The sequence below is a fragment of the Meles meles genome, chromosome 2, assembly GCF_922984935.1.
Source record: "Meles meles chromosome 2, mMelMel3.1 paternal haplotype, whole genome shotgun sequence".
Taxonomy (NCBI): Eukaryota; Metazoa; Chordata; class Mammalia; order Carnivora; family Mustelidae; genus Meles; species Meles meles.
Window position 1 is genome coordinate 206394021 of NC_060067.1, and position 27515 is coordinate 206421535.

The following is a 27515-nucleotide window of genomic DNA, read 5'->3' on the forward strand; positions in this document are numbered from 1 at the left end:
ACATGTGATTGTGTATGTACGTGTGTGCAGTCCTTTATCTCTTCGTATTTCTTGTCTTACCAATGTGAATATGCATTATTAGTTATTTTCATTTTCCCCAGTTAATGGACTTTTAAGATGGTTCCACATTTTGATTATAGTAATAATGCTTTGACAGTATGAATATATTGTATGTGTGTGTATATATGTGTATTTGTGTATGTGCATATATATGTATATGTCCACATGCATACATATAGATTAACATAATATATAATGTCTATATATATATAATATATCTCTCTATATAGCCAATAATATATCACATTATGTCAACCTATGTGCATATATAGAGGTCACATTTTTCAAATTATACTTTTGGGTCAAACGATTTCTGCATTTTAGATCTCGAAAGATGCATCTAAATTAGTTAAAAAAAAAAAGAAAAAAAAAGAAAGTTACACAAAATTGTATTCTGAAAGAACGAGCATCTCCAGTATCAAAACCGTGTTTTGAACAGTTGACTCATACACAGTACATTTTGTTTATGTTAAGATTTTTGATTCTTATGAAAATAAAAGTACATAGAAACGTTGATGTTGACAGTGTGTCTAGGACATCATAGTAATTCATTTACGGAAACTTGCAATACTGCTCTTGTATTGGCTAAATCTTTTGGAGTTCTCCTGTGATTATACTGTCCCATTATCTTTAGAAGATGATATTTTTTATGAGTTCTTTTGATTTGTGTACCTTGGATTCACTTCTCTTATCCAAGTCAGCATTTGTGGGTTTAGGCTTCCTCATCGATAACATAAAGCTGATTTGTATTCTTTCTTTGCTTTACTATTAAGAAACATTGAATTCAATTTGAGGCCTACCTTTCATAGATATAAGCCATTATGATATGCTTTTCCATATAGCTTTATTTTGGCTTGCCTTACAATACTGCCTTTTTTTTTTAACCTTTAAATAAATGAATAAATAAATATTCAAGATGACAAATATAGTTAAAATATATTCCAAATACTTACATATTTGTATATGAACGCTTCATATAAACACTTTCAAATATGTATGTATGTAACTATCTCAGCCCCATATTCAAATGTGAGATGGAAAGATTAGAAAGGATGTTAGAAAGAAATTAAATGAAAAGAATCACTGAATTATTAAAGATTTTATTATGTAATGGATTATCTGAAACAGTTTAACAGGACGCAGAATTGTATAGTGATACATATTTACCAGTCTTCTTTATTTGAAAAAAAAAAAAAAGCATTGAACATGTTGATTGTTGTATTAATTTTGGCCTTAATAAGAAGTTATCTCTAATTTTCCCAATATACATCAGTGTAGTCTAAAAATGATCATTTTATTAAGAAATTGGAGAAGAATTAGCGAAGCACTGAGGAGGCTATAAGTGATTGATTTTCTGTTTAGTTGATTAATTGGTATGACTCATATAAAGGTAATGAAATTAGGATGGCAAGAGTGAGACCCATGGTAGCTAAGATCAATGAACAGAACATCATATGCAATTTAGTATTAAATGAAAGTATACCCCAAATGCCCAAGTCTGACGAAACATCCAGAATTGCATATTGACTTATTTATGGACACTTTTAAGCATCTTATTTTCACTTATGCATATTTAAACTCTGGTAGAACAAGTCTTTACCATTTTAATGCTTTTAAGAGAACACAATTTATTTTTAGATAATACATCCCTCAATTTCAAGAATTAGATCTTGAATAATAAAGCCTTTTTGATCCTCAAAGTGACTTATGAATGAAGGCAGCTTATTTGAATGGTTTCATTTGTAGCCAAATATTTGCAGGTAATTTTAGGGAAGCTCAAACGAGTATTAAGGCCATGAGAGTTTGCGTAAGTGGTTCGGTCTCCAGGAGTTCCAAGTAAATTCCAAGTCCTCAACGGGATAATGTGGGTATAAAATGAGAGGAAGTTATTATGCACACAGTCTCTCTGCAGGGCTCCCCAAACTCCTGTTGGCTTAGAGATGGAAAAATAAAGTACATGAACCAAGCTGGGACTTTCTCGTTGCCTCTTCCTAGGGCAGGTGATACAGAAGTGAGGCTTTGGGGTGTGCTGTGTTAGGCCGCATGCACTCAGCTTCATGTGAATGGTTGGGGCTTCAGTATCTTCCAGGTCCAGCTGTTCTCATTGTCAGCTAGCCTGCCTCAGTAGGAAAGGGACGAGGTAGGAAGGTGTCCAGAGTCTGCCGGTTTCGTGCTGTCTGAGGCATTAAATCCATGAGCATTTAGGTACACAACAGCTCCCCAAGATCTCAGGGAACTCCTCTCTAAAAAGTAAGACTGTATATATGTTTATATGTACATGTACGTGTATGTGTGTGTGTATATATATACACACACACACACACACACACACACACACACACACACACAGACATACCTCATCTTCTTTATCCATTCATCTGTTGATGGACATCTAGGTTCTTTCCATAGTTTGGCTATTGTAGACATTGCTGCTATAAACATTCAGGTGCACGTGCCCCTTCGGATCACTACGTTTGTATCTTTAGGGTAAATACCCAGTAGTGTGATGCTGGGTCAGAGGGTAGCTCTATTTTCAACTTTTTAAGGAACCTCCATGCTGTTTTCCAGAGTTGCTACACCAGCTTGCTGTAGGAGGGTTCCCCTTTCTCTGCATCCTTGCCAATGCCTGCCATTTCCTGATGTGTTAATTTTAACCATTCTGACTATACTATACAGCCATCAAAAACTCCAAAAATCTTGCCATTTGCAATAATGTGGATGGAACTAGAGGGTCTCACGCAGGGTCCTGGGATTGAGCCCCGCATTGGCCTCTCTGCTCAGTGGGGAACCTGCTTCCCTCTCTCTCTCTCTCTCTCTCTATGCCTACTTGAGATCTCTGTCTGTTAAATAATAAAATCTTTACCAAAAAAAAAAAAAAAAGATGTTCTTGAAAATCTATCTTAATGTGTTTATTTTTTTAATTAGCAGTATCTAAATTAATAAGCATACTCATTTTTTTAGTCTATCGAATGCAGCATGGTGTGATAGGGACCAGTCTGGAGGCCCAGCCGGCTGGGTGTGATTGCAGCCTCTGGACTAGTCCTCGCGCACGTCAAGTGGGAGAGAGGTCATATCAGTGTGTTTCTGTGAGAACTTAGGAGAAAATATATGGAAAACTCTGGGACAATTAGTTTAAGCAGGTTTGATTTCCTGCCTCACAGCTAGATTCTCAGAGGAGGCTCTTGGAGTTCTCTGCGCATCAGGGAGGCTCTGGGTGCCTGCACGGAATCTGCCATGGCCAGGGATCGATCACCTGCTCGCCAGGGGCAGAGAGGAGAGCAAAATACTCCTCTTTCTCTCTCTGTCCCACAAACACGGAGCTCAGAAGCAGCCTTAGTGCTCATAGGTTAAATAATACAGATTATTGTAATATTGTAATAAGATACTCTAAGGCTCTTTCACACATTAGGTGAACTCCACAGAGAACTCCTTTGTGTAACTTTGGGTCTCAGAGAGGCCGGGCAAACAGATATGGGTTAAACATAGAAAAACACCCTTCCATTCTGTTCCAAGTATTTACAGACACCTGTAGTACATAAATAAACACGATTACAGAAATACATACAGAGCTACGTGAAAGAAATCTTGACAGGAAAAATTTCATCTTATTTCCTTTCTTATGACCATGTTTCCAATTTTCTGGATAATTTAGTGACTATCAGAAAATGTGGTTCAATTTCTGTATTGTTCACCTTTAGTTTTTCCAGACGTGCCTTAAAACTTATTTCCTTTTCAAGATCAACTTACATTTTTCTCTCCAACGAAACTCTCCTTACCCAGCTACTTGAAACAAAGATTAGTTTTCCCTACAATTCTTATTTCAAAAATAGTTCTACAGTTTGAGATCTTGATCCGTCGTTTATTTTGTCAAGGGAGGAACGTTTTGCTTTGTTTTGTTTGATTGTGTTTGTCATTTCCAATATAAAATGCCTACACAATAAAATGCCTAAAATTCTGTAGGAATTCTCTGGACAGAAATGAACATTACTGTTTTTTTGCGTAACTAGCCGTGCCATAAAACACTGTGTTAGAGGACCTCGCGGGAAAATCACTGGGGGCGAGCTCTGGAGAGCGGTAACGGGGGGGGGGGGGTGCGTGGGAGTCTGGATGGGGTCCCGGGAGGCATGGTCCCAGCACATACTGGAGGCACCCTGTGCACACCAGGCAATTAACTTCTGGAATAAGGAGAGGTTGTTGCCATCATTACGTACTGACAAAACAAATCCTAATGCAAAATAGTCCTATTGAAGTAAGAACTAACTTCTGCTCCAGGAAGATGCCGCTAGGCATAGGCAACCCTAAAACCACCAACAGTTGTTTCTGTAAAACAATGACGTCTTGAAATCGCCACCTCTCTGTCTCTGTGATTTCTGTTCCTTACGGTGAAACAAGGAATCCGTTCACCTCAGTGGGATATGGGAGTTTTAGTCTGCAAACTTGGAATTAGAAGTCTGTGATTGATTACAATTTGACCTTCTATTTTAACATGAAATGGATTCATTATGTTCTTTGTGGTAGAAGAAAGTGGAGTGATGGGTGGTGATGAGTGGGACTCGGAGGTGGAAGCAGAGATTTGGGTTAAAATCCCAAACATTCTCTGTCCAGTTGACCTGCAGGGCACCCTTTACCTTGATCAAGGCTTCACAAGTTCCACCACCTGTGGGGTGCAGGGCTGTTCATGCAGGCACACGCCTCACGCAGGACCCCCCCCCCCCCCGCATCTGGAGTCCCAGCACCGAAATCAGACCCCTGTGTTTGTGGTCAGCTACCAAACCCGGCTCTCCCTGCCGGAAAGCTGATGCTAGACCTCACGAGCCACTTGCGTGGGACACAGAAGGGTCTTACAGTTGGTTTCCAGATATTGGCGTACGAGGCTGAAGGCTCAGTGTTCCAAGCAGAGGAGTGTGAGAGGAGGGACAGAAATCCACAGAACTTGAAGGAGCTGGACACTCAGGATTCAGTGATTTTCCCTGGAAGCTTGCGATGAGGTTGGCAGAATGTATAAGCTGCAGACTCACAAAATATATAAGCTGCAGACTCACAAAGTATATAAGCTCCAGACTACCCTGGAAGGACTGCCATATCCTTGAAGCCATACGTTTTGGTCTAATATTCGAAATAAGCCTTGATACCTCATCACCCCGCATCTTCGGTGTCTCCTAATACGACTCTCGAGATTATTTCTAGACATGGAGGGAAAACAAGGACGTTACTGATAACAGACTATTTCCCCCAGGTTTATTTTTCAAAAAATCAGAATGGCCAGTGTATATGCACACCAGTTTACATTCTGTATTTGAGTCCTATTTTCTCTGTTTAAAGACTGAAGATATTTCACTAACATTTTAAAAGACTCATTGTTCCTCCTTTTTCGTAACCGCTCCTTTTAATCGCGTCCCCTTTCCCAGAACTCATGTATATTACCTGGGATGCTAATTAGAATCTATCCAACAACACACCATTCTTAAATTTCTCCAGGAATAGATGAACGTGTGAAACAAAAAGAGGTGATTAGAATACATACATTTTTCTATGCGGAATAACTGGATTTCACAAGTTGCCTTGTTTGGGCTTTGCAGAGGCACGGGAAGGAAGCCGGCCGTACTTTCTTGGAGGGATAGATCTGTTCTCTTCCCTGGACTTATGATGGTTGGGCCCCGCACAGGGGGGCTTGGTGGGGAGCACAGGGGGAAGCAGGCAGGAGAGGGGCAAGGCTGCATGGGTGACGTCCAGCCCGAGACCTGAGGACCCCAGCAGCAGGCAGTGCGCTGTTCCGGCTGGACCTTCCCGACTGCCGTGGGCACATCCGATGAGTCAGGATTCCTCCCTATTCTAGGTTTCAGCATCATTTGATTTGCTTTGATGACTGCCTTGAGGACGGCTTCCTCCTTTCTCCATGTTAGTATATGACGGGCCCTCTTGCTTTTGTTGTATGTGTGGCTGGTGTGGGGCCACCGGTTTGCCGGCACATAGAGCAGGAGAGCGGAGTTGAGAAGGGGGACTTCTGCTGTCAGATCTTCCCGTCGGGGCTTCCTAGACCCAAACACTGAAGTCCCTTGTCCTTGTTGGTGAAAGGTGGGAGCTGCGAACCCCGAGACAGGGGAAGTGACATCCCGTCCTTGAGCCCAGGGTCACAAACAGACTCCCCGGGCATGTGAGTCTTCTCTCACATCTCCCTGACCCCCCACTTCTGTGATGTTGTCCGAAATGTGACTTTGCTCTTGGGCTCTCCGCTTCCGCCTGGTTTTCCTTTCCCCAGGTCCACAAAAGTTGTACCTTGTGCAAGAGATAGGTCAGTGTATGCAAATTCCAAACTTACATCCATCCTTACGTTCGTAAGGGGCAGGAAATAGTGCTTTCCAATCAGAAGGGGGGGGATTTAAAAGTATAGATTGCTCTAGGCAGTATAGACATTTTAACAATGTTTATTCTTCCAATCCAAGAGCATGGAACAGTCTTCCATCTTTTTGTGTCTTCTTCAATTTCTTTCATGAGTGTTCTGTAGTTCCTTGAGTACAGGTCCTTTACTTCTTTGGTTAGGTTTATGCCCAGGTATCTTATGGTTCTTGGTGCTATAGTAAATGGAATCGATTCTCTAATTTCCCTTTCTGTATTTTCATTGTTAGTGTATAAGAAAGCCACTGATTTCTGTACATTGACTTTGTATCCTGCCACGTTACTGAATTGCTGTATGAGTTCTAGTAGTTTGGGGGTGGAGTCTTTGGGGTTTTCCATATAAAGAATCATGTCATCTGTGAAGAGAGAGAGTTTGACTTCTTCCTTGACAATTTGGATACCTTTTATTTCTCTTTGTTGTCTGATTGCCGTTGCTAGAACTTCTAATACTATGTTGAACAAGAGTGGTGAGAGTGGACATCCTTGTCGTGTTCCTGATCTCAACGGGAAGGCTGCAAGCTTTTTCCCATTGAGGATGATATTTGCTGTGGGTCTTTCATAGATAGATTTTATGAAGTTCAGGAATGTTCCCTCTATCCCTATACTCTGAAGCGTTTTCATCAGGAACGGATGCTGGATTTTGTCAAATGCTTTTTCTGCATCAATTGAGAGGACCATGTGGTTCTTCTCTCTTCTCTTATTGATGTGTTCTATCACACTGATTGATTTGCGAATGTTGAACCAACCTTGTAGCCCAGGGATGAATCCCACCTGGTCATGGTGGATAATCTTTTTAATGTGCTGCTGGATCCTGTTTGCTAGGATCTTGTTGAGAATCTTTGCATCCATATTCATCAGTGATATTGGTCTGAAATTCTCCTTTTTGGTAGGGTCTTTTTCAAAGAGCTGGAGCAAATAATCCTAAAATTTGTATGGAGCCAGAAGAGACCCCAAATTGCTAAGGAAATGTTGAAAAACAAAAACAAAAACAAAACTGGCGGCATCACGTTACCCGATTTCAAGCTTTACTACAAAGCTGTGATCACCAAGACAGCGTGGTACTGGCATAAAAACAGACACATAGACCAGTGGAACAGAGTAGAGAGCCCAGATATGGACCCTCAACTCTATGGTCAAATAATCTTCGACAAAACAGGAAAAAATATTCAATGGAAAAAAGACAGTCTTTTCAATAAATGGTGCTGGGAAAACTGGACAGCGATATGTAGAAGAATGAAACTCGACCATTCTCTTACACCGTTCACAAAGATAAACTCGAAATGGATAAAAGACCTCAACGTGAGACAGGAATCTATCAGAATCCTAGAGGAGAACATAGGCAGTAACCTCTTCGATATCAGCCACAGCAACTTCTTTCAAGATATGTCTCCAAAGGCCAAGGAAACAAAAGCAAAAATGAACTTTTGGGACTTCATCAAGATCAAAAGCTTCTGCACAGCAAAGGAAACAGTCAACAAAACAAAGAGGCAACCCACGGAATGGGAGAAGATATTTGTAAATGACAGTACAGACAAAAGGTTGATATCCAGGATCTACAAAGAACTTCTGAAACTCAACACACACAAAACAGATAATCATATCAAAAAATGGGCAGAAGATATGAACAGACACTTCTCCAACGAAGACATACAAATGGCTATCAGACTGTGCTCGCTTCGGCAGCACATATACAAATGGCTATCAGACACATGAAAAAATGTTCATCATCACTAGCCATCAGGGAGATTCAAATTAAAACAACATTGAGATACCACCTAACACCAGTTAGAATGGCCAAAATTAGCAAGACAGGAAACAACGTGTGCTGGAGAGGATGTGGAGAAAGGGGAACCCTCTTACACTGTTGGTGGGAATGCAAGTTAGTGCAGCCACTTTGGAGAACAGTGTGGAGATTCCTGAAGAAATTAAAAATAGAGCTTCCCTATGACCCTGCAATTGCACTGCTCGGTATTTACCCCAAAGATACAGATGTAGTGAAAAGAAGGGCCATTTGTACCCCAATGTTTATTGCAGCAATGGCTACGGTCGCCAAACTGTGGAAAGAACCAAGATGCCCTTCAACGGATGAATGGATAAGGAAGATGTGGTCCATATACACAATGGAGTATTATGCCTCCATCAGAAAGGACGAATACCCAACTTTTGTAGCAACATGGACAGGACTGGAAGAAATTTTGCTGAGCGAAATAAGTCAAGCAGAGAGAGTCAAGTATCATATGGTCTCACTTATTTGTGGAGCATAACAAATAACATGGAGGACATGGGGAGATGGAGAGGAGAGGGAGTTGAGGGAAACTGGAAGGGGAGATGAACCATAAGAGACTATGGACTCTGAAAAACAACCAGAGGGTTATGAAGGGGCGGCAGGAGGGGGGGGGGTGGGAGGTTGAAGAACCAGGTGGTGGGTAATAGGGAGGGCACGTACTGCATGGAGCACTGGGTAAGATGCCAAAACAATGAACAGCTTATTTGCTGTAAATAAGCAAATAAAAATAAATAAATAAATTAAAAAAAAAAAAAAAAAGAAGAAGGGGGGGATTTTGCATGCTCACATACCAGGGGAATGACTAGAAAGTTTTAGTGCTGGGGTAGATTTGGGTGTAAGAAAAATGAGACACGTCCCTGTGCGTTTTAACCAAATAAAGCCAAGGGAAGAGCATTGGCTTTAGTAAGCTTACCTTCTGTGGTTTAAGCCTGTGCGCATGAGCCCGCCCTTCTGCCGCTGGGCTGTGGACGGAGCTGGGTTCCATGTGAGGGGCCAGAGGTGCACGGTTGCCTGGAGCTGCTGTCCCCTCTGGTGGGACTTCACAGCCAGCAGGTCACCTCACCGGGGAGGGTTTCCCTTCAGTATCTTCCCTACTCTCTGCAGCTCAGTTCTTCCCCATTGATGTCTAATGGTACCATTTCAATGATTTGATCATCTGTGTGCAGAGAATGTCGTTCTAATGAGGCCCAGATTGTTAGTTGTCTTCTAGTCAGTAACCAGAGTTACTGCCCGGCTCAGGATTTCTCAGGTCCCTGTGACCCCAGCTCGAAATTCTTTCCTCAAGTCCCCAGAGCTCAAAACACAGGCTCTAGAGAACGACTCCCAGTTCGAATCCTGGCTCTGGTCCTCACTCACTGTGTGTCTTAGATAAATACTGGAGGGTGCCCGGGGCTGAATTTTGTCCCCCACCCAACAGGACATTGTTCTGAGTAGTGCCTGTGACGGTGGCGAAGTCGGAACGCCGACGGTTAATACCGCTCCGGAAGGCTAGCTGTCGTGAGAGCTGGCGTGTGTGTTGTAACCTAATTCTAGAACATCCACTCAGCGTGAAGTCCTTCCTGACATCTAACGATCGCTTGTTTGGCATCGGGGAAGGGAATTCTGCAACCAGTCCTTTGAATACGTGATTTGAGCTCTGCTGCCCTCTGAGCTCTGGCCAGAGCCAAGGCTGCCAGCAAGAAACAGACAGGGTCCCCGACACGTTACTGTTCTCTGATAAGCCACTCGATGACATTTTGTGTTAAAGTTTCATTTTCCAAGGTTTTCAAAAATAATTATAGTCACTTGTTATTCATACAAGAAGTGATCTCTGAGTAGCCAGGATTCCTAGATCCTAGTCCTATCTGTGTCTGTCCCAGTTTGTGAGCCTTACCGAAATACCTGTAGGTATTTTTACAGGGCTTCGGAGAACACGGAGATGTGCAAGGAAGTGTAGACATGTAGATTATCTTGAAGACCTCTGAGAAAAGACACTGTTCATTTGAAATAATTCCCCTTTACAGAATGTTACTTAAGATTCAAATATTTAAAAAGGAGGTGTACATTTTATTATTTCCACAGCAGAAATAACAAAGCTCATCTCCCTAGAGCCTTCTCTTGTCTGTGTACTTCATGAACTCAAGAAGCATGTGCTGTGTTTCTAATACAAACCAGCTCATCCCAGAAGCTAGATTTTCAAATGGTTAGAAGAGAGTCTGCATGTCTGTCTTAGGACGCACAGTTCCTTCTGTTCCTGTCTTCTTTCCCTCTTTTTGGGTAGCTTCTGGGTGCTGTCGGGGACCGTCACTCTACAGAGTTAGAGCAGACGGTTAAGAGAAAAATCTGGGATGGGCCCTTGTGAATTGTTAGAGCCAAAGTTCTAATGTCTTCCTTTCTCTCTCTCTCTAATTTTAAACGCAATGGATCCCACCTAATGACCGGATATGAACTTCATTGTTACAGAACTCAGGCTCACAATCAAGACCGAAATCCCGATTTCAAATTATTCTTTGTCAGAGATCACAGTAAAATAAATAAATTTGCATCCTTTTTCAGGTCCTTGAATGATTTTCTTAAGAGGCTTGAGACTGGAGTAAACTCTAGGGGACGACTGCCTGATCCTTTCAGTCCCCAACCAGGGACTTCTTTAGGGACTCACCTCGTCTTCCAGGACCCTGACCATTCTGTGCACTAGCCCTCAGATGAGAAAATGAAGCAGGAGCGCTGTGAGGTAGTCTAAAGTAGCACAGGGCTTATCTGTAATCCTAACATGGAAAAGTGGCCTATCTGGGGGAAAACAGATTGAAAAGATCTTGATAAGATCTTGATAGAAAAATCCTACTAATGGATTTTGCACTAGAAAGGCAATTTATGGATCCTTATCACTCAGGTGGAAATGACATTAACAGCTTAGAAGGGTCTGGAGCGAGGCGGAGAGCAACCGAGTGGAGCACTTACAGTCATATTCATGAGTGGGAAATGCTGTTACTATTTCAATGTTATTTATAAATGATGCTGTTTCTATTGTCATAATAGAATCACATTGAGAGGATGTTCTTTCATGCTTGGGGGCAAATCGGCTCAGAGTTTTGTTTCCAGTAGCGTGTTACAGACACTGTAATTATGAAATAACTTTCTCAAAATAACTTGATGCATTGGTAGAAAAAGAGGATGAGTGGAATTAATTCTTGGCAAATTTGTTTAGAGTGCAATCTGGGGAAAGTTTATTCTTTCCAGAGGCACTTCTATTCGAGTAGCCCTTTGATGAGAGAGTGAGCTCCCTCACAGGCAAAGTTTTGTTCAGTGCGATGAGGTATAGCAAGGACTAAGCCTCCCTCACTGCATGAGAGCCTGCTCGGGGTTCTGGGATGGAGAGACCCACGGAGGAACCGGGATGTGAGCAGGGGAGCTTGTGAAAACGAGAAGCATTTTTTATTTTATTTTTATTTTTTAAGATTTTATTTATTTATTTGACAGAGGTCGCAAGTAGGCAGAGAGGCAGGCAGAGAGAGAGGGGGAAGCAGGCTCTCCACTGAGCAGAGAGCCTGATGCAGGGCTCGAGCCCAGGACCCTGGGATCATGACCTGAGCCAAAGGCAGAGGCTTTAACCTACTGAGCCACCCAGGCACCCTGAGACGCATGGTTTTTAAAAATTTTTATAAAATAAACCCCTTTGGAAGACAAGGTATAAGTTAAAGCAAATGCAGTGGTTTAATTGCTCTCTCTATAGAATATTAGGCACCAAAACGAGAAATGTGATTTTAGAAAATTTTTCTTCCAAAGCGTTTAACACCATGTGAGAAACCCCTGCCTAACTCCCTGGGGTGGTGAGGGGATTGGGGGGCTGGGAGGAAGGTGGAGCCTGACTGACCTAAGGAACCTTTCCCTAGTGTTGGCAGACCAGAGGGGAGCAGGACGGATCCACACTGAACCTTGTTTTGCGGAATCAGAACAATCAGTACGATCAAAGTTATTTCCATGATTTTTCTTTAATTCCTTTCTTCTTTGACTCCGTCTCTGATGGGAGAGAGTCCTGGGACCATTTCAACTCGTGAGCTGCAGGCAATCCTGGGAGATCCCGGGGGGGGGGGGGGGGGGGGGGGCGGAGAGGGGGCAGGGGCCGCAGTGAGCGTCCCCTCCCCCCCTTCCCAGAGTTTCTGTTCCTTTGTTCGCATGGGGCCCAAGCGGAGAGGGACCCCAGTGCAGAGCCACTGCTCTGCACACTCATTCTGTTCTCGGGTCTGCCCGACTCTGTCTCCGTCATCAGCGCATACCAGGGCCTCCTGCAAGAAACGAGCCCTTCCCTTTCCAGCTTTCGATCCAACTCGGACTCTTTAGTCTAAAGTACAACAACCTCTCCATTTTTTGTAATTGCTTGAAGGACTTGGCCACAGGTCAGACTCAGCCAGGGTTTGTAAGATATTCTGAAGCCCGGGAGGCTGATGTTCTCCGTGCGCTCGAGCTGCATTTTGTACGTACGCACGTATGCGTGTGAGCACACAGAGCTGTTGCCGAACAAGGGGACCAAAAGCATCAGGAGAAACTGGACAGAATATCCTCATGATCAAGAAGGCTACTAGAAATATGGTGACATTTTCAAAATAGTGTCAAATACATGAGTGTAAGAGAGACAGATGATCCTTTAAGAGAGCAGTCTGTCTCTCACACAGAACTCCTGAGAAGAAAGTTGAGTGTGGCTTATAGCATCAACTCTGTGTGTGTGGGTGTGGGTGTGGGTGTGGGTGTGTTTTCAGGGCTTCAATTCTCATTTTTAAGAGCTCTGTAAATTATATACATGTGAATTTTCATAGATGTGAAAAAAACCCTGAGATTTCTGGAGTATAAATATTGTTTAAAGTAGCTTGAGCATAAGCACATTATTAAATTATGGGGGATATTTCTAGTTTATCACATTATTGCATATGTATATATCCCTCCGTCCTTAGACGTGTAGATATAAACACAGATACCCACTAGGCATAAGAATTTTTTATTCCTGAAATTAGCGTGAAAACGGTTTCAAAATGGCACCAGCGAAGCATTTAGGTATTCTCCTGTGCTGTCCCTCCAAGGGCAGATAACAAGCTAGGGAGAATGACTTAGCTCCTAGGAAGTACTAGCCAGTAGGAAAATATGTCTTGACTCTTGCAGGAGAGGTAGCTGTCTTACCACAGGAAGCCCTGCTTTTCCTTTGTTAAAGTTGATTTTCCCCTGGTTCTGTTGTGTGTGTTCCTTGTCGTTTAGCGAATGGACAGCAGGCGAACAGGAAATCCTTTCTAAGACTTTACAAAATGTTTTGCCTCTGGACTCTTTTGGTCTGCTAATAATTGCAACTTAGTATTACTCAGTGTCAGGCTAAGATAGAGTAACAAAACCAGATGACCAGATATCTTTCTTCTTCCTAAGTCGACTAGACCCAGAGATGTGAGGAGAGCTTGTCAATGGGAAGCAGGCAGGGCAGACGGCCGCATCCGTGCTTGGAATTGTCTCATGGAAACACAGTACTTGCAGCTTTAATTTCTTAATGACAGTAGCAATAAATTGTACAATCAATTACAGAGCAGTAACGACCACGTATAGCCTTCTTTGACCCTCTTTGCAGCTGGGCCAATCATATGACCTACCAAAGAGGCCAAAAATTTTTGAAAATCTTAAGTTTAAGAAAGTAGAAGGTATTTAACTCAGACTTTGACAAGAAAGCTGGAATAAACGGATGGTCCCTGAGCTTAAATTCCAGCATTTTTTTTTTTAGCAATGGAATTACACAACAGCTTGAATGTGTGTATTTATGGACAGCATGCTGTGATGAAACGTATATTTGAAATTGATATTATGAGTGGATTTGTATATTTTATCTTAATTATTAGCAATAAGTGGTATGTTGAACAGAACAGAAAAACAGGCATTATTTTGAAAGGCCACAAGTCAAGATGTAACAATAATATGTAATTGTTTAAATTAGATTTTATAGAAATTTCTTTTCTTTTTTTTTTTTTTTTAAGATTTTATTTGTCAGAGAGAGCACAGGCAGGGAGAGCGGGAGGCAGAGGGAGAAGCAGGCTCCCCGCTGAGCAAGGAGCCTGATGCAGGGCTGGATCCCAGGACCATGGGATCATGACCGGAGCTGAAGGCAGACATTTAGGCAACGGAGTCCCCAGGCATCCCTAATTTTATAGTAATTTCTACCTAGAGTCCCTTTCCAAATGAGACAGAAATTTTCACTTGGTAAAGTTGAGGTGGATTCCTCATTTAGTGTCCGTGTGTGTGCATGTGTGTAGGAGTGGGTGGGTATGTGTGTGTCTGTGTGAGAGGTATGTGCATATGGGTGTGTGGTTGTGTGTGAATGGGTGTGGAGTGTGTAGGTGTCAGTGGGTGAGTGTGTGTGTGTGTGCACAGATGGTGGGTGCATGTGTGTGTAGGTGTGTGTGTACACGGGTGTGTGTAATTCCATCTTTTCCAAAATGTTACCTACGTGCTTCCAGGCTGTCTAGTCGGTATCTGAGTCCGAGGGTCTGGTAGGACACACGGCCCCAAGAGCACAAGGGCCTCCCGCCGGCCCCGGACCTGCCTCCTGTGGACACAATCGGAGATGTAACTTGCCCCGGGCTTTGTCGGGGGCACCTGGAGCTGCTCGTGTGCTCTTGGGGACTCGGGACCAGGAGGACATGCCTCTTCGGTCTCTCGGGTGGTGGCAGAGTCTTCAGGTCGCGCTTGCACTGTGAAATGTCCCCGGAGAGGGACCTGCCCTGCGGTGCTTGCGCGCACATCCCAGGGCTCTGGTGTGAGGGGCTCTTCGCGAGGGTGGGGTCTCGCAGCGCCCCCCCCCCCCCCACAGCAGAAATCCGTCTCCTTAGGTACTGGCGGGCACCTCGGGTCTCTAGGGACATCCTGACGTTGCAGATCGCTCTTGCTGCCCGCACTGTCCTCATCCCTCCACCGGGAAACCAAGTCTCTAAGGGGGGAGGGCTGGTGCCATAGTCTTTCAGGTTCACTGCTTGCAGCATGACCCTGAGCCCGACAATTTAACTGACAGGCAGGTGCTCTGAGTTTCAAGAGTCTGGTCAGAAGTCAGGGACTTGATTCTTTGCGCTGTGGTGGTAATGACGTCCTGAAAAGAAGAGGGGCTGATGGGGGAGAAAGGAGGGTGGGAAGAGAAAAGAAAGGGACGTGTCCATCATTCCGCCCACTGGACGGGTCACCTTGAAATGACTAAGTGGCAAAACCACTGGCTTGGGAGGAAGATGAGCTCAGTGTTCAGCGTGGGCTCTGGCGCTGTGTGCGCCGCTCGGGCCAAGTCGCTGAGTCTCTCTCGGCATCCGATCTTCTCTCCATAAAGTAAAAAGCTTAAATAAGTGACAGCTAATGTTATTTAATGCTACTTCCTTCTTTAAAATTCTGCTCCCATAAAGAACATTTTCCTCCACCTGCAACCAGTCTTGGACAAATTCTAATGCATGACCTTGAAAAACTTTCAGCAAATAGTTAACTTCATCGTAGGTGCCTGGTAACTGGAAATATAAAACTTATGGAACTCACTGAAAATATTTTCTGTTTTCTTATGATTCAATGTCAGGATACATCACCTCGAAATTAATCCCAGTTTTTCTGCCACATCTGTAGGTGACTGTCAGATTCTTGTTTCTGCTACAAAATGGTTCATTTTATTTATAGGAAGTTTTATCACCTATAATTCCGTAATCTTGGGATGATTTGGAAGACACTTTTTCCCCCCCAATTTTAATGTATACTTTTTAATTTGGGGCTGTGCCTACCTGTCTGAGATTCTGCATTATTTTGTTAAAACACTGAAAAGGAATTCATGAGGTTGTTGGAGAACATCAGGGATTTTGTATGTTGTTGAACATTCAGTGGTTACCAAGAACTTTATGTATAGCACCATATTCCCACCATCAAATCGGGCTGCTGTGAGAGTTCATGTGTTCCAGAATATTCCAGAATATTCCATGTATTTTCTTAGCCTTCACTGTAGATAAGAAGCTTCTTGAAAGCCTAGAATGTGTTAATCCTGAATATGACTTTTAGGAGAAGTCCAGGAAAGATCTTGAGTCGATAAAGAATTGATTCTCATTACGAAGTATGGTACTGCAAACTAAACAGAGTAATGTTCAGGCTCCAATAAGACACCTAGAGAGTCACAAGTCTTAAGATGGTAATAATAACCACACAGCAGATGGTTTTTTGAAAAACATGAAGCCTCATATTTTATCCCATGGTATGAAAACTATGAGAAGTACTAGTAATGGGACCAATACTTGAACATCATGGAGATGTATTCCTAAAAGAATATCTAAGTTATTAGTTAATAGTATAATTAACTGCTTTGTAGGGTCTTCTCAGCCTTGGAGGGATTCAGTCAGGACTTGGATGGGGGTTAACCGAGACCCTTTCTGAAGAAATTAATCTGATTGGTGAAACATTTAATATATTAATCTCTGAGATCATTGCTGACTCCTGGGATATGGTTCTAATCTCATTCCTCTTGTTAAGACAAGCTTTTTTATAAGCTATATTATGAGGATATCCACACTGGCATATGGTATGAAATGTGATGTTATCAATTATGGAGTATTAATGTGATTTTGGCAACAGTTGGCTTTGCAGAGATTTTCTTTAAAGCAATTACATTCACTGAGAAAAGATTTAAGTTAGGAACCTTTTTTTTTCCCCCTAATTTACTTAAAGCATTCACTTGACATTTAACTAAACTGTAGTTTTAAAGATATTTGACATTTTAAAATCACAAAAACTATAGATTATGCAGTATGTACAGTGTGTAATTTGGGAGTGAGCGTCTGTTTGATGGAGTCATAACTTGCTCATTAATTTCTGGGAAATAAACTAGACTCATACCAGTCAGCTGTTTCTGTTTCGCTTTTCACTGAATCTGCTTCTTTTTTCCCCCTTTATTCCTTCAACAATACCGTGTCCAATATTCAAGATTATTCCATGGGTAACAGTGACTTGAGTGTCTTGAATGATAACGGAGTGGAAATAGTCTGGATTTCTTTCTACGTGCAGTTCATTGTAGTACTTTCTTGAGGGGTGGAAACAGAATGAACTTGTTCAGTTTTGAGACTCATGTTTCCGCCGAGTGAGCAGGTACCTGGCTTGCGTCGGTGCATCTGCTTCCCCATTCTCTGCTCTCCCCCACACCCACTCACCCTGCACATGTCTGCTCTGTTGCTTCCCCACATTGCTGCCTATGAGATGTGATTACTTTCTCCCGGTCCCAGAAAGTCGTGTAAAGGGGATTCTATAGGACACCGGGACATCACTGGAGAGAGAGAGAGAGAGAGACAGAGAGAGGCATATCTGGACCACTAGGGGCCACACTTTGTTTTCTACTGACAATGAAATGGCTTTCTTGTTACTGTTCTCATACCCTATCCCCTTTACGAATTATTCTCTTTTTCTTCCTGCAGATGATTCAGTTAGGGTGTCAGAAACCAGCGAGCAAATGAACAAAATCCCTGATGCTTGGAATAGCGATAATAGGGTTAAGTTTTCTCCAGGGTTGACCTTGGCATGGATGTTGCGGTAGACTCATCTTATGGGGAAAACAGACCCTCTTCTAGCCCAGACTGGGGCCACCTGCTGCCCAAGGTGGCCACACTGTGTAGTAAAGCCCACTTACTCTTGTTAGGCAGAATTATGGCCAAAAAAAATCCTATGTACAAAGGGACCCTATGTATTTGTGGGTTGATTTTCATTCCATGTTAAAGTGGTTGAAATAGGTTAGAGTCCCCGTCTTCTGAAATACCAGTGTTCTGAGTCGCAGTGTATGAAGAAGAGATCAGATGTTCTTACGGGGGTAGGTAGGTAACAGGGCTTGATGGGAACAGGGAGGGGAAAGCGGATCTTGTTTCCTTTCTTGTTTGCTTTCATTAACTTACAATTTTATTCATCTCTGATTCCTTATGGCTGGAATTAAGGTTGCTTACCAAGATAGAAAGAGACCTGGCTGGCAGCATGATAAGAATTATAAAGGATACAGGGGCACCTGGATGGCTCTGCCTTCGGCTCAGGTCATGATCTCAGGGTACTGGGATCGAGCCCCACACTGGGCTCTCTGCTTAGCAGAGAGCCTGCTTCCCTGCTTCTCTCTGCCTGTCTCTCTGCCTACTTATGACCTCTGTCAAGTAAATAAAGAAATATTTAGAAAGGGTGCCTGGGTGGCTCAGTGGATTAAGCCGCTGCCTTCAGCTCAGGTCATGATCTCAGGGTCCTGGAATCGAGCCCCGCATCGGGCTCTCTGCTCCGCAGGGAGCCTGCTTCCTCCTCTCTCTCTGCCTCTCTGCCTACTTGTGATCTCTCTCTCTGTCAAATAAATAAATAAAATCTTAAAAAAAAAGGAATTAGAAAGGATACAGATGTATGGAATCGGGAATGAGGTCTCTCTTCAAATTCACGTGCTGCTTTGGAAAGGCCAGAAATGTGGCTCTGAGTTGTTCCGTTTTGTTTTGTGTTTCAGTCGACACTAAGGGACTGCTTCAACGACTCCGTGATTTCCTAGGGATTCAAAATCGACCAGTTGTTCCTAAGAACAGGTATCCCTCGGAGAAAGATAACACTAACATTAGTCCCCAGGGTCCACATGGAAATGATGTAAGTGACGAAGTAAAGGGTGTTCTCAACAACAAATGTTTAAAGAAAGGGAATACTGTGTGTTACAGGCCTTTTTTTTTTTTTTTTGGTTTGCAAATATTTCCTACCAGTGCGCAGTGTGTCTTTTCTTCTTCTTATCGGGTCTTCCACAAAAAAGTGTTTAATTTTTATGAAGTCTGATATGTCCATTTCCTTTTATAAATTATGCTTTTGGTGTCCAGTCTAGGAATTCTTCAGCTAGTCCTAGACTTTCCTCTACTTTTTTTCTAAATTTTTTATAACTTTACCTTTACGTCTGTGATCCATGAGTTAATTATTACACAGGGTTTGGATTCCATTAGCGGCTCAGTTTTGTTGTTGTTGTAGCCTGTGGTTGCCCGTTTGTTCCTGCATCATTGTTGAAAGGTTATCTTTACTCCACCGACCTTGCCTTACACCTTGAACTCCGTTGGGCATGTCTGTGTGGGTCTGTTTTTGGGTTCTGTGTTCTCATCCACTGATGTATGGATCTGTTAATTTGCCATTACCACATGATCTTGATTACTGAATTTATAAAATTAGTCTTGAAAATGAGTATCCTGATTTATTTTTTCTGAAATTGTTTAAACTCTTCTATTGGGGTTTGAAGGCTTTCTTTTTTTTAATATTTTATTTATTTATTTGAGAGAGAGAGAGAACACAAGCAGGAGGAGCAGCAGAGGGAGAGAGAGAAGCAGGCTCCTTGCTGAGCAGAGAGCCTGATGCAGGACTCGATCCCAGGACCCTGAGATTATGACTAGAGCCGAAGGCCGATACTTAAACTACGGAGCCACCCAGACATCTTGGGTCTTGAAGGCTTTCTTCTAAAATATATTTTAGAAGAATCTTGTCCATATCTTCAAAAAATCTTGTGGGGATTTCGATAGTAACAATGATAAGCCTGTATATAAATTTGCGGAGAACTGATATCTTTATAGTGTTGAGGTTTCCAATTTGGTAGCGTGGTGTATTTCTACAGTTATTAGCTTCTTCCTGGTTTCTTTCCTCAGCAGAGCACAGTTTCAAGGGTATAGTTTTGTTCCTGTCTTGTTACAGCCAAGTCTTTTTTTAATGATCGTAAGTGGCATTGTAATGTTTCATTTTGGTGTCCATGTGCTCTGTGCTGGTCTGCAGAAATACCACTGAATTTGGTGTGTTCATTGTGTATCCTGTGCACTTGCTCATCTCAAGTGTGATTTCCAGGCATTTCCTTCCAGACACCTCGGCGTTATCTATGTAGACAATTGTGTCACCTGCGAAGAGGGGCGGTTTTATTTCTTGTATCCTAATCCATATGCATTTGTTTTCTGTTCTTGGCTTATGGCTCTGGCTAGATCTTCCCGCACAATGTTGAATCGAACTAATGAGACCAGACATTCTTGCCTTGTTCTCAGTCTTAGGGGGAAGCCTTCAGTCTTACACCATCCAATGTCACGTTGGCTTTAGGATTTTTAAGATACCCACTGTCAAGTTGGGCAAGTTTTCCTCTATTCATATTTTACTGGAAAGTTTTCTCATGATTGGATGTTTAAATATGTTCAATGCCTTTCTTCTACATAGATTAAACGATCTAGTGATTTTATTCTTTAGGCCATCACGGTAGCAGATTATATTGATCGATTTTCAAATACTGAGCCATATTTATATCCCTGGACTAAATACCACTTGGTCATGACTGATCATTCTTGTTATATATTTCTTCTGTTTGCTCTTGCTTTGTTAAAAATTTTCACGCCCATATTTTTGAGAGCGAATACTGGTTCATCGTTTTCTTGCAAAGTTTCCGTCTGGTTTCCGTATCGGGGCATCTGATCTTGGGCAGCCACAATGAAATGTCATACACGGAGTGGCTTAAAGAGTGGAGATCTGTGTTCTCACGGTTCTGGAGGCTGGATACCTGGTAGCAGAGGGCGGCATGGTCAGCTTCTGGGGGGGACTTTTCCTGCCTTGCAGACGCCTGCCTTCTCACCAATGCTCATATGGCCTCTGCTTAGCAAATGCACACTGGGGACAGGAGGGGAATCTCTTTCTCTCTCTGTTGTCTTATGAAGCCACTGTAGTAAGCAGAACACCTGTTAAAACTCACAGAATGAAGGATTTTAAGACCAAAAAATTAAAAAAAAACAAAACAACACCTCGAATAACTCCATTTTTTAAAATCAGATCACTACCTCACACTATGACCTTGTTTCATCTTAATTATCTCCTGAAAGCCCTGTCCCCAAATACAGTCACACTGAGCAGGAGGGGTTCCGTATGTGAATGTGGGGGCAGTGATTCAATCCATAGCACAGGGTAACGTTGACGCCATTAAACACACAAGGAAGTTGCCTGTCCACTTCTGTTTTCTGGAAGAGACTGTAAAATGGATGTGAATTTTTCAAATGTTTGGTAGATGTCTTAGTGCATTTGGGCAGCTGTCCAAGTGTATACAGCAGAACAGCCCAGACCAAGAGGCTCAGAAACAGCAGAGATTGATTTCCCACAGTTATTGAGACAGGGGAGTCCAGGATGATGGTGCCGGCCGATCTGGTGTCTGGTGTGAGTGCTTTCTGTTACACAGAAGCAATTTCTTGCTGTCTTGTTCCTTGCGTGATAGAAGGAGGAGGGGAATGTTCTGGAATTTCTCTGATAAGGGTGCTAATCCCACTTACGGGGGCTCTGCCCTCCTGACCAGATGACCCCCTGAAGGCTGTACTTCTAAACATCATCACCTTGGGAGTTAGGTTTCAACCTGAGATTTTTGGGGGGACACAGACATTCAGTCTATGCCAGTAGAATTTCCTGGAAAACCACCTGGCCTGGAGGTTTCTTCTGGGAGAGTTTTAATAGTTACAGGGTTATTCAGATTTTCTGTTTTGTATTCTATAAGTTGTGACACTATGTGCTTTTTTAAGGAAGCAGCCTATTTCTTCTAAGTTATTAAATTTATGTGTGTATTTTTGTAGTTTCCCCTTATTATTTTATGTCTGTGGGGTCTGTAGTAATATTTGCTATTTTATTCCTGACATTAGGTATTTGTCTTTTACCTGCCACCACTTTTTGTGTCAGTCTTGCTGGACATTTGTTGCTCTTTGCAAAGAATCAGCTTCTGTTTCATTGTTTTTCCGTTTTTCTTCTATTTTAAGTTACTTTGATTTCTGCATTTATCTTATACCTCTTGCCTTCTCTTTGCTTTGTGTTTATTTTCTTCATCCTTTCCTAAGTTCTTAAGATGGGAGTTTGGGTTGTTTATATGAGAATTCTCCTGTTTTCTAATGTGTATTTTTAATACTATTAATTTCCCTCTCAGCATTGCTTAACTGAGTTCTCCAGCTTTTGATAGCTTGTCTTTTTCTTTTCATTCATTTCAATGTGTTTTTTTCTTCATTTTCCTCTTCGATCCCTGGATACTTAGAAGTGTGCTGTTTAGGGACTGGTATTGTCCTGTCATTTTTCTCTTATGAATTTCTAGTTTGATTCTGAAACCTACAGCAGCTGGATTTAGATATTCAATACCATAGACTTACTGGCAAAGCCAGAATTTCCCTACAAAGAATGAATGTTCAGACTTACTCCTTTGGGAACCAGTTGTTTTCGGACTGTACTAAATCACAAATCTAGAGACAACCTACTTAATTAGCAAACTTCAGGTAAAATATAAATTGATGAAGCATTTCTTCAACCTTTTGGAAAGCTGTTACTTTATAAGACATTATGCATAAAATATATATGATTATCCTAGTTCACTCATTCAGACTGCTGACTTTATAATCACTAAAATTTCTAAATCTATCTAAACTTAGTGACAGGGGACGAAATATGGGTAGGAATCCAAAAGACTTACCTTGAAAACCAGACATTAAAATCAATTCATTTGACCTCTGCTCAAGCCAGTAATTGATTTTGGTTTATTATGCTTGACTAGTGTATGTTTTCTTTTCAAGAAAGCTATAATTTATTTGGGGCAGGTAATAAGAATAAGCACATTAACTAGGAGATGTGACAACCCACCACCTACTAATTTAGGAAGACAGTGACAAATCAGAGTGCACGGCAAATCACGTATTTTTCATGTAGCAGGCATGAAGATGACTTCAAGTTTCATGCCTGTTGCCTGCAGTGGTGGATTGCGCAATACCGTCAAGAAAGAATTTTCTCAAAAAATGGTTTAAATGGACCGTTGCTTGAACGGGCTTCATAACAATGACCTGGCCACACCTTGAGCGTGGATGATGTAATTGTCTAGCATAGATCTCAGATGAATATGAGGCAGAGGAACGAGACATGCAATGACATCATCAAATGTGCTTGAATCACAAATTTATGCTTTTTCATTCTGTTCCTATATTTTGTATGGTTTAGGCTGTCGGGATTCCAGCTGCCGTCCTCCGTCGTCAGCACGGGCTCGATCCTCACACTGTGGTTCACGACAGACTTCGCCGTGAGCGCCCAAGGCTTCAAGGCCCTGTATGAAGGTAGGACATGCCTGGACATGCTGTCCAGGCCGCCCCCTGCTTGCGGCTGGGGATTGCAGACCTCGGTGCAATTATATATATATTCATCACGGCACAGCACCAGTTACCGTCACTGCCAGACTTCCCGGGGCGAACCGTGTGTGTACGATTTTCCTCTCTGGGCGGTAGTTCTTTGTAGTTGGAGAAGTGGTTTTCTTTTGACGTATGGCGGAGAAGTTTTGATCGTTTTGAATACTAACTTGCAGCACTGTTTCGGTGAAAAATTCACTGTGAACTCGGGAGTGTTTTAAGATTTTAATTCTTAACTTTTCGCTGGACAGTAATGCAGTTAGTGCTTAAGTAAAGAGAAGTCCGTGATGCGAGTTTTTCTTGTCAAAGCTGAGACTTTTACTAGAAGATTATTTTGGTTTTACTGTTTGGTCATTGCAAGGTGTCTGCATTTTGTGTTTTCAGATTTCATGCTTAGGTGCCCCCTGGAGTCTTGGTATCGTTGAACTAGTGTTGAACTTGGGGACAGACATTTTAAAAAGATGAAAGAGAATTCAGCCTTTGAGAGAGGAAGTGGTAAAGATGATCCTTTCAGGAATTCCATTTTAAGAAATTACTCTAGTAATTCTTTAAGCGTGAATGCTGAGGTGTGTCTATTTTCACCTTGTTTTACAGAGACATTTAAGATTTTCTTTCCTGTGTAATACAGAGTCTATTAACTTTAATGTAAATATATTCCCGAGCCTGTCGATCGGAAATAGGCTGTGGGTAGGGGTATAAACCCATGGGTAGTTTGGCCTCGTTTCCTTAGGGTGTGGTTCGGGATTAAGTCACCTCTGCATATGCTTTTGTGCGGAGTCTCAGTGTACTTGGGGGAAAAACCATTCTTTGTGGAAAGCTAAAATTTACTGTGCTTTATGCCGCTCAGCTTGGCTACTATGCGTTACCAGAACACATATATGTAGAGTGTTGTCTTTGCACAAATATCTAGACCAGTTTATCCTCTCATTTCATGTTTTGGATGGAATGATGTTCAGCACTGTTTACTCTTCTGATTCCAGCGTCTTTTGGGTCCCTGGATTTGCGTATACGCTGGCATCAGGATGTGTAATACACTTGCAGGTGCTTAAGTCTGTTACCATCAGGGAGTAACTTAATCTTTGGAGAGGAACGAGCTAAGTGAAGGTTAATAGATGGTATTAGCTTTCAAATGTGTGCAGACCCACCCCTTCCTGCGTACGCTAAATTCACATAATTTCTTTTTTGCTCAACATTTCGAAAGTGTCTCTAAGGCACCTGGTCCTAGCTACCCGTGGCTGTCCTGTCCACATATCTGGTATTTGCTCAGATGGTTGATAATGCTCCAATATTTTGGAAACTGGCGATTGTCTTCTCCTTCCTGACAGAGTTGGTACTTGAATATGATATTTTGCTCAATTTCCTAAGATATATGTTGTAGAAACGCGGTCGATGTTGGATAATTGCCAGATGAGTAATTCTGCTGACTCTGCACTATTGTTGTGGTTGTTGCCGGTTTTCCCGATGGTTTCAAACACACGATCGGGGAGATTGTCTCCACGGCAAAGAACACTGATGAGTTATTATTATTATTTTTTTTAAACGAGGAGGAAACCTATTTAACCAAGAGTTCAGTTAAATGTGCATTGTAAAGTTGATCTGCAGACATGCTTTTTTTGAAGTTTATAATTTAAATAATGACATTATAATATAGTCTGATATTTACAAGCAAATACAAGCCTTTTTCTTGGAGAACAAAAAAAGATATTGCATTAAAAAGTGCTTTTTCAACAAAAATAAAATCGTATATAATATTTAGTATCTCTATTTAAAAAAATATTTCTCCGTTAGCTTAGAGGTCTCCTGAGAAAATCAGTATGTAGTACCTGGAGAAATAAAGTTTACTGTGGTCTTGACAGAGGATGGGGGCCTGGAGGGTTTATCCGGAGGAGAGCAAAACCTCCCCCGGGAGCGCCAGCGGACGCGTCAATAGTCCCCGTTCCCACAGGGAAGTTAGATACAGCTGTAGGCACTGACGCCAAAGAAAGGGAGACTTTCTTGAAAATTATGCGTAAAATATACAGACATACCAATCCAAATAAAATAGAAAGCAGAACCAAGGATAAGGGGCAGGAAATTATGTACATTTTCGTTGGGAGCCAGAACACCGAATCTTCTGGGGGATTCAGATTTCCTTGATTCTCACGAGTTTTCATTTTGATGACGCTGTCCATCAAGTCAGTGTTCTCATCCGAACACTATTATAATAAGATTCTAATGCCGTTTCCAAGACCTCTGAAGGAAACTAATTTAGTTATAGAGCAGTCGATCAGCTTGTCCAAAAACACAATATTCTGTAGTCTTAAACTATTACTGTTTTCCAGATAAAATGAGAGTGTATTTAACATTATCAGACTGATGCTTGAATTTTTAAGTACATTTGCTTAAACTGGAGAAAACGTTTCAAACTTTTAAAATATGTCTAAACATGATAACCTTGATAACAAGTTTAATCCGGGCACTGAACTCTGTAGTTTTCTGCCAGTAATTTGGAATGGCACTATTTACATAAATTATTATTCATGCATGGAAATATTATACTACATAATGAGTATGAAAACAATAATTAAAAAATTCTAATTAATGCATTCAGTCAATGAATTTAACCCTGGAAATTAAGTGGAAATACTTATAAATTTCACAGTAACATTGCTCATCTACAGTAATTGACTCTCTAAATATGGAGACCTTCGGAGTCTTAGTGAATTTATAGATTCTCAGTGAAATCAACATATTCCAATACATACTACTTCCATAAAATTGAAGTTACCAACTTAATAGGGTTTTTTTATAAGATTGCATTTGCTAGGTTCATCATTGAACATTATTCTTTATAGTAAACCAAGGAATTGACATTTTTTGATAACTTTATAATAGAATGCATTGAGATTATACATAATGTACCATGACATGGATTACTATCAGACCTCCTGTATTTGCCCAATATTGAAATATTATATATGTAAATAGCATTTATTTATATATTTCTATTTGCCAACTTCATTTCATTAAGATTTTAGTTACCAAAAAAATGCTTCATTTATTTCATCAAGTTTATGTATAACTTAAGAAAAATATCATTTAGGAGATCGGACAAGGCATGGCAAGTATTATGTAACAACAAACACGCATGACAAGGCATGGCCATCACTTGACTGGTAAAGGAGAACAAATCAGTTTAATGACATGAAAATCTGGACAGTGTGCTCCAAAGAACACTTCTTTTTTTTTTTTTCTTTCACTTTTTAAAAGATGTCTTCTTCTGTCTTCGTTTCTCTCTCTTTTTTTCTTTCCTTCTATCAACTTCTTCTCCCCTTCCTTCCATCCGTGATCCCTTTCCTTTCTTTTTTCTGAGATGCCTCTATTTCTAATGTTTTTTTCTTATTCATGACAAAGTTATTAAATGTTAGAAACATTCACAAATAGAGCATGCAAACTCTTCAACCTGACATTTGAGTTATTTTGGTTTGAAGTCTGATTTATTTTAAATGACTTTTCTTATGTTAATGCACATGTTGGCTTTTGTTCTGGGAATCATTCAACTATCTCACAGACTATTTTCTAATTTTTATTTGCTGATGTTTAATCATGTTACTCTTGATTAAATTTTTAAAAAATGCAATTTCACAATTATGTACCATAATTTAGGTTGACTTTTTAGACATTTTGCAGGTGAAGTAAGTTTTCTTGGACATTGGTTGTATTTTTTATAATTCCACATTTTCTGTGAGATAGAATTTTTATGTCTAATACCATTTACATTTGGGTAGAAAAGACCAACTCTGTGATTCAAATTAATGAGTCCCCTGTGTATTCACTAGAATCAATACTTTCCTTGCATGGAACAATTTTCAAACATGTAGGGCAATTCCATTGGTTGGGAACCAAATTTTCTTTGAACATTTGGCAAAGGGTTTTTATCTATGGGACAGCCAGTGTTTTAAAGGAATCAGAATGAAAATCATACTCATATTTTGACATGGATATTTACATCTGGTGAGGTAGAAGGAAGGTTACGCTGGATTCTTGTCTAAGGCAAAATTGATAAATCGTGGGAAACTCTTTTTAAGATTTCTCTAAAAATTGTTGCTGACATGGTTGCTGAAAAGGGAGCATTTTTAACGACA

General features: G+C 41.3%; 1 protein-coding gene across 1 annotated transcript in view; it reads left to right on the top strand.

Annotated features, from left to right (window-relative positions):
* Nucleotides 1-27515, top strand: part of CSMD1 (CUB and Sushi multiple domains 1) — a 2021046-nt gene that overhangs the window by 574877 nt on the left and 1418654 nt on the right. The window contains exon 3 of the mRNA XM_045997494.1: nt 23210-23322. Within this exon, the coding sequence (XP_045853450.1) occupies nt 23210-23322 (113 nt within the window). The remainder of the gene's footprint in view (nt 1-23209; nt 23323-27515) is intronic.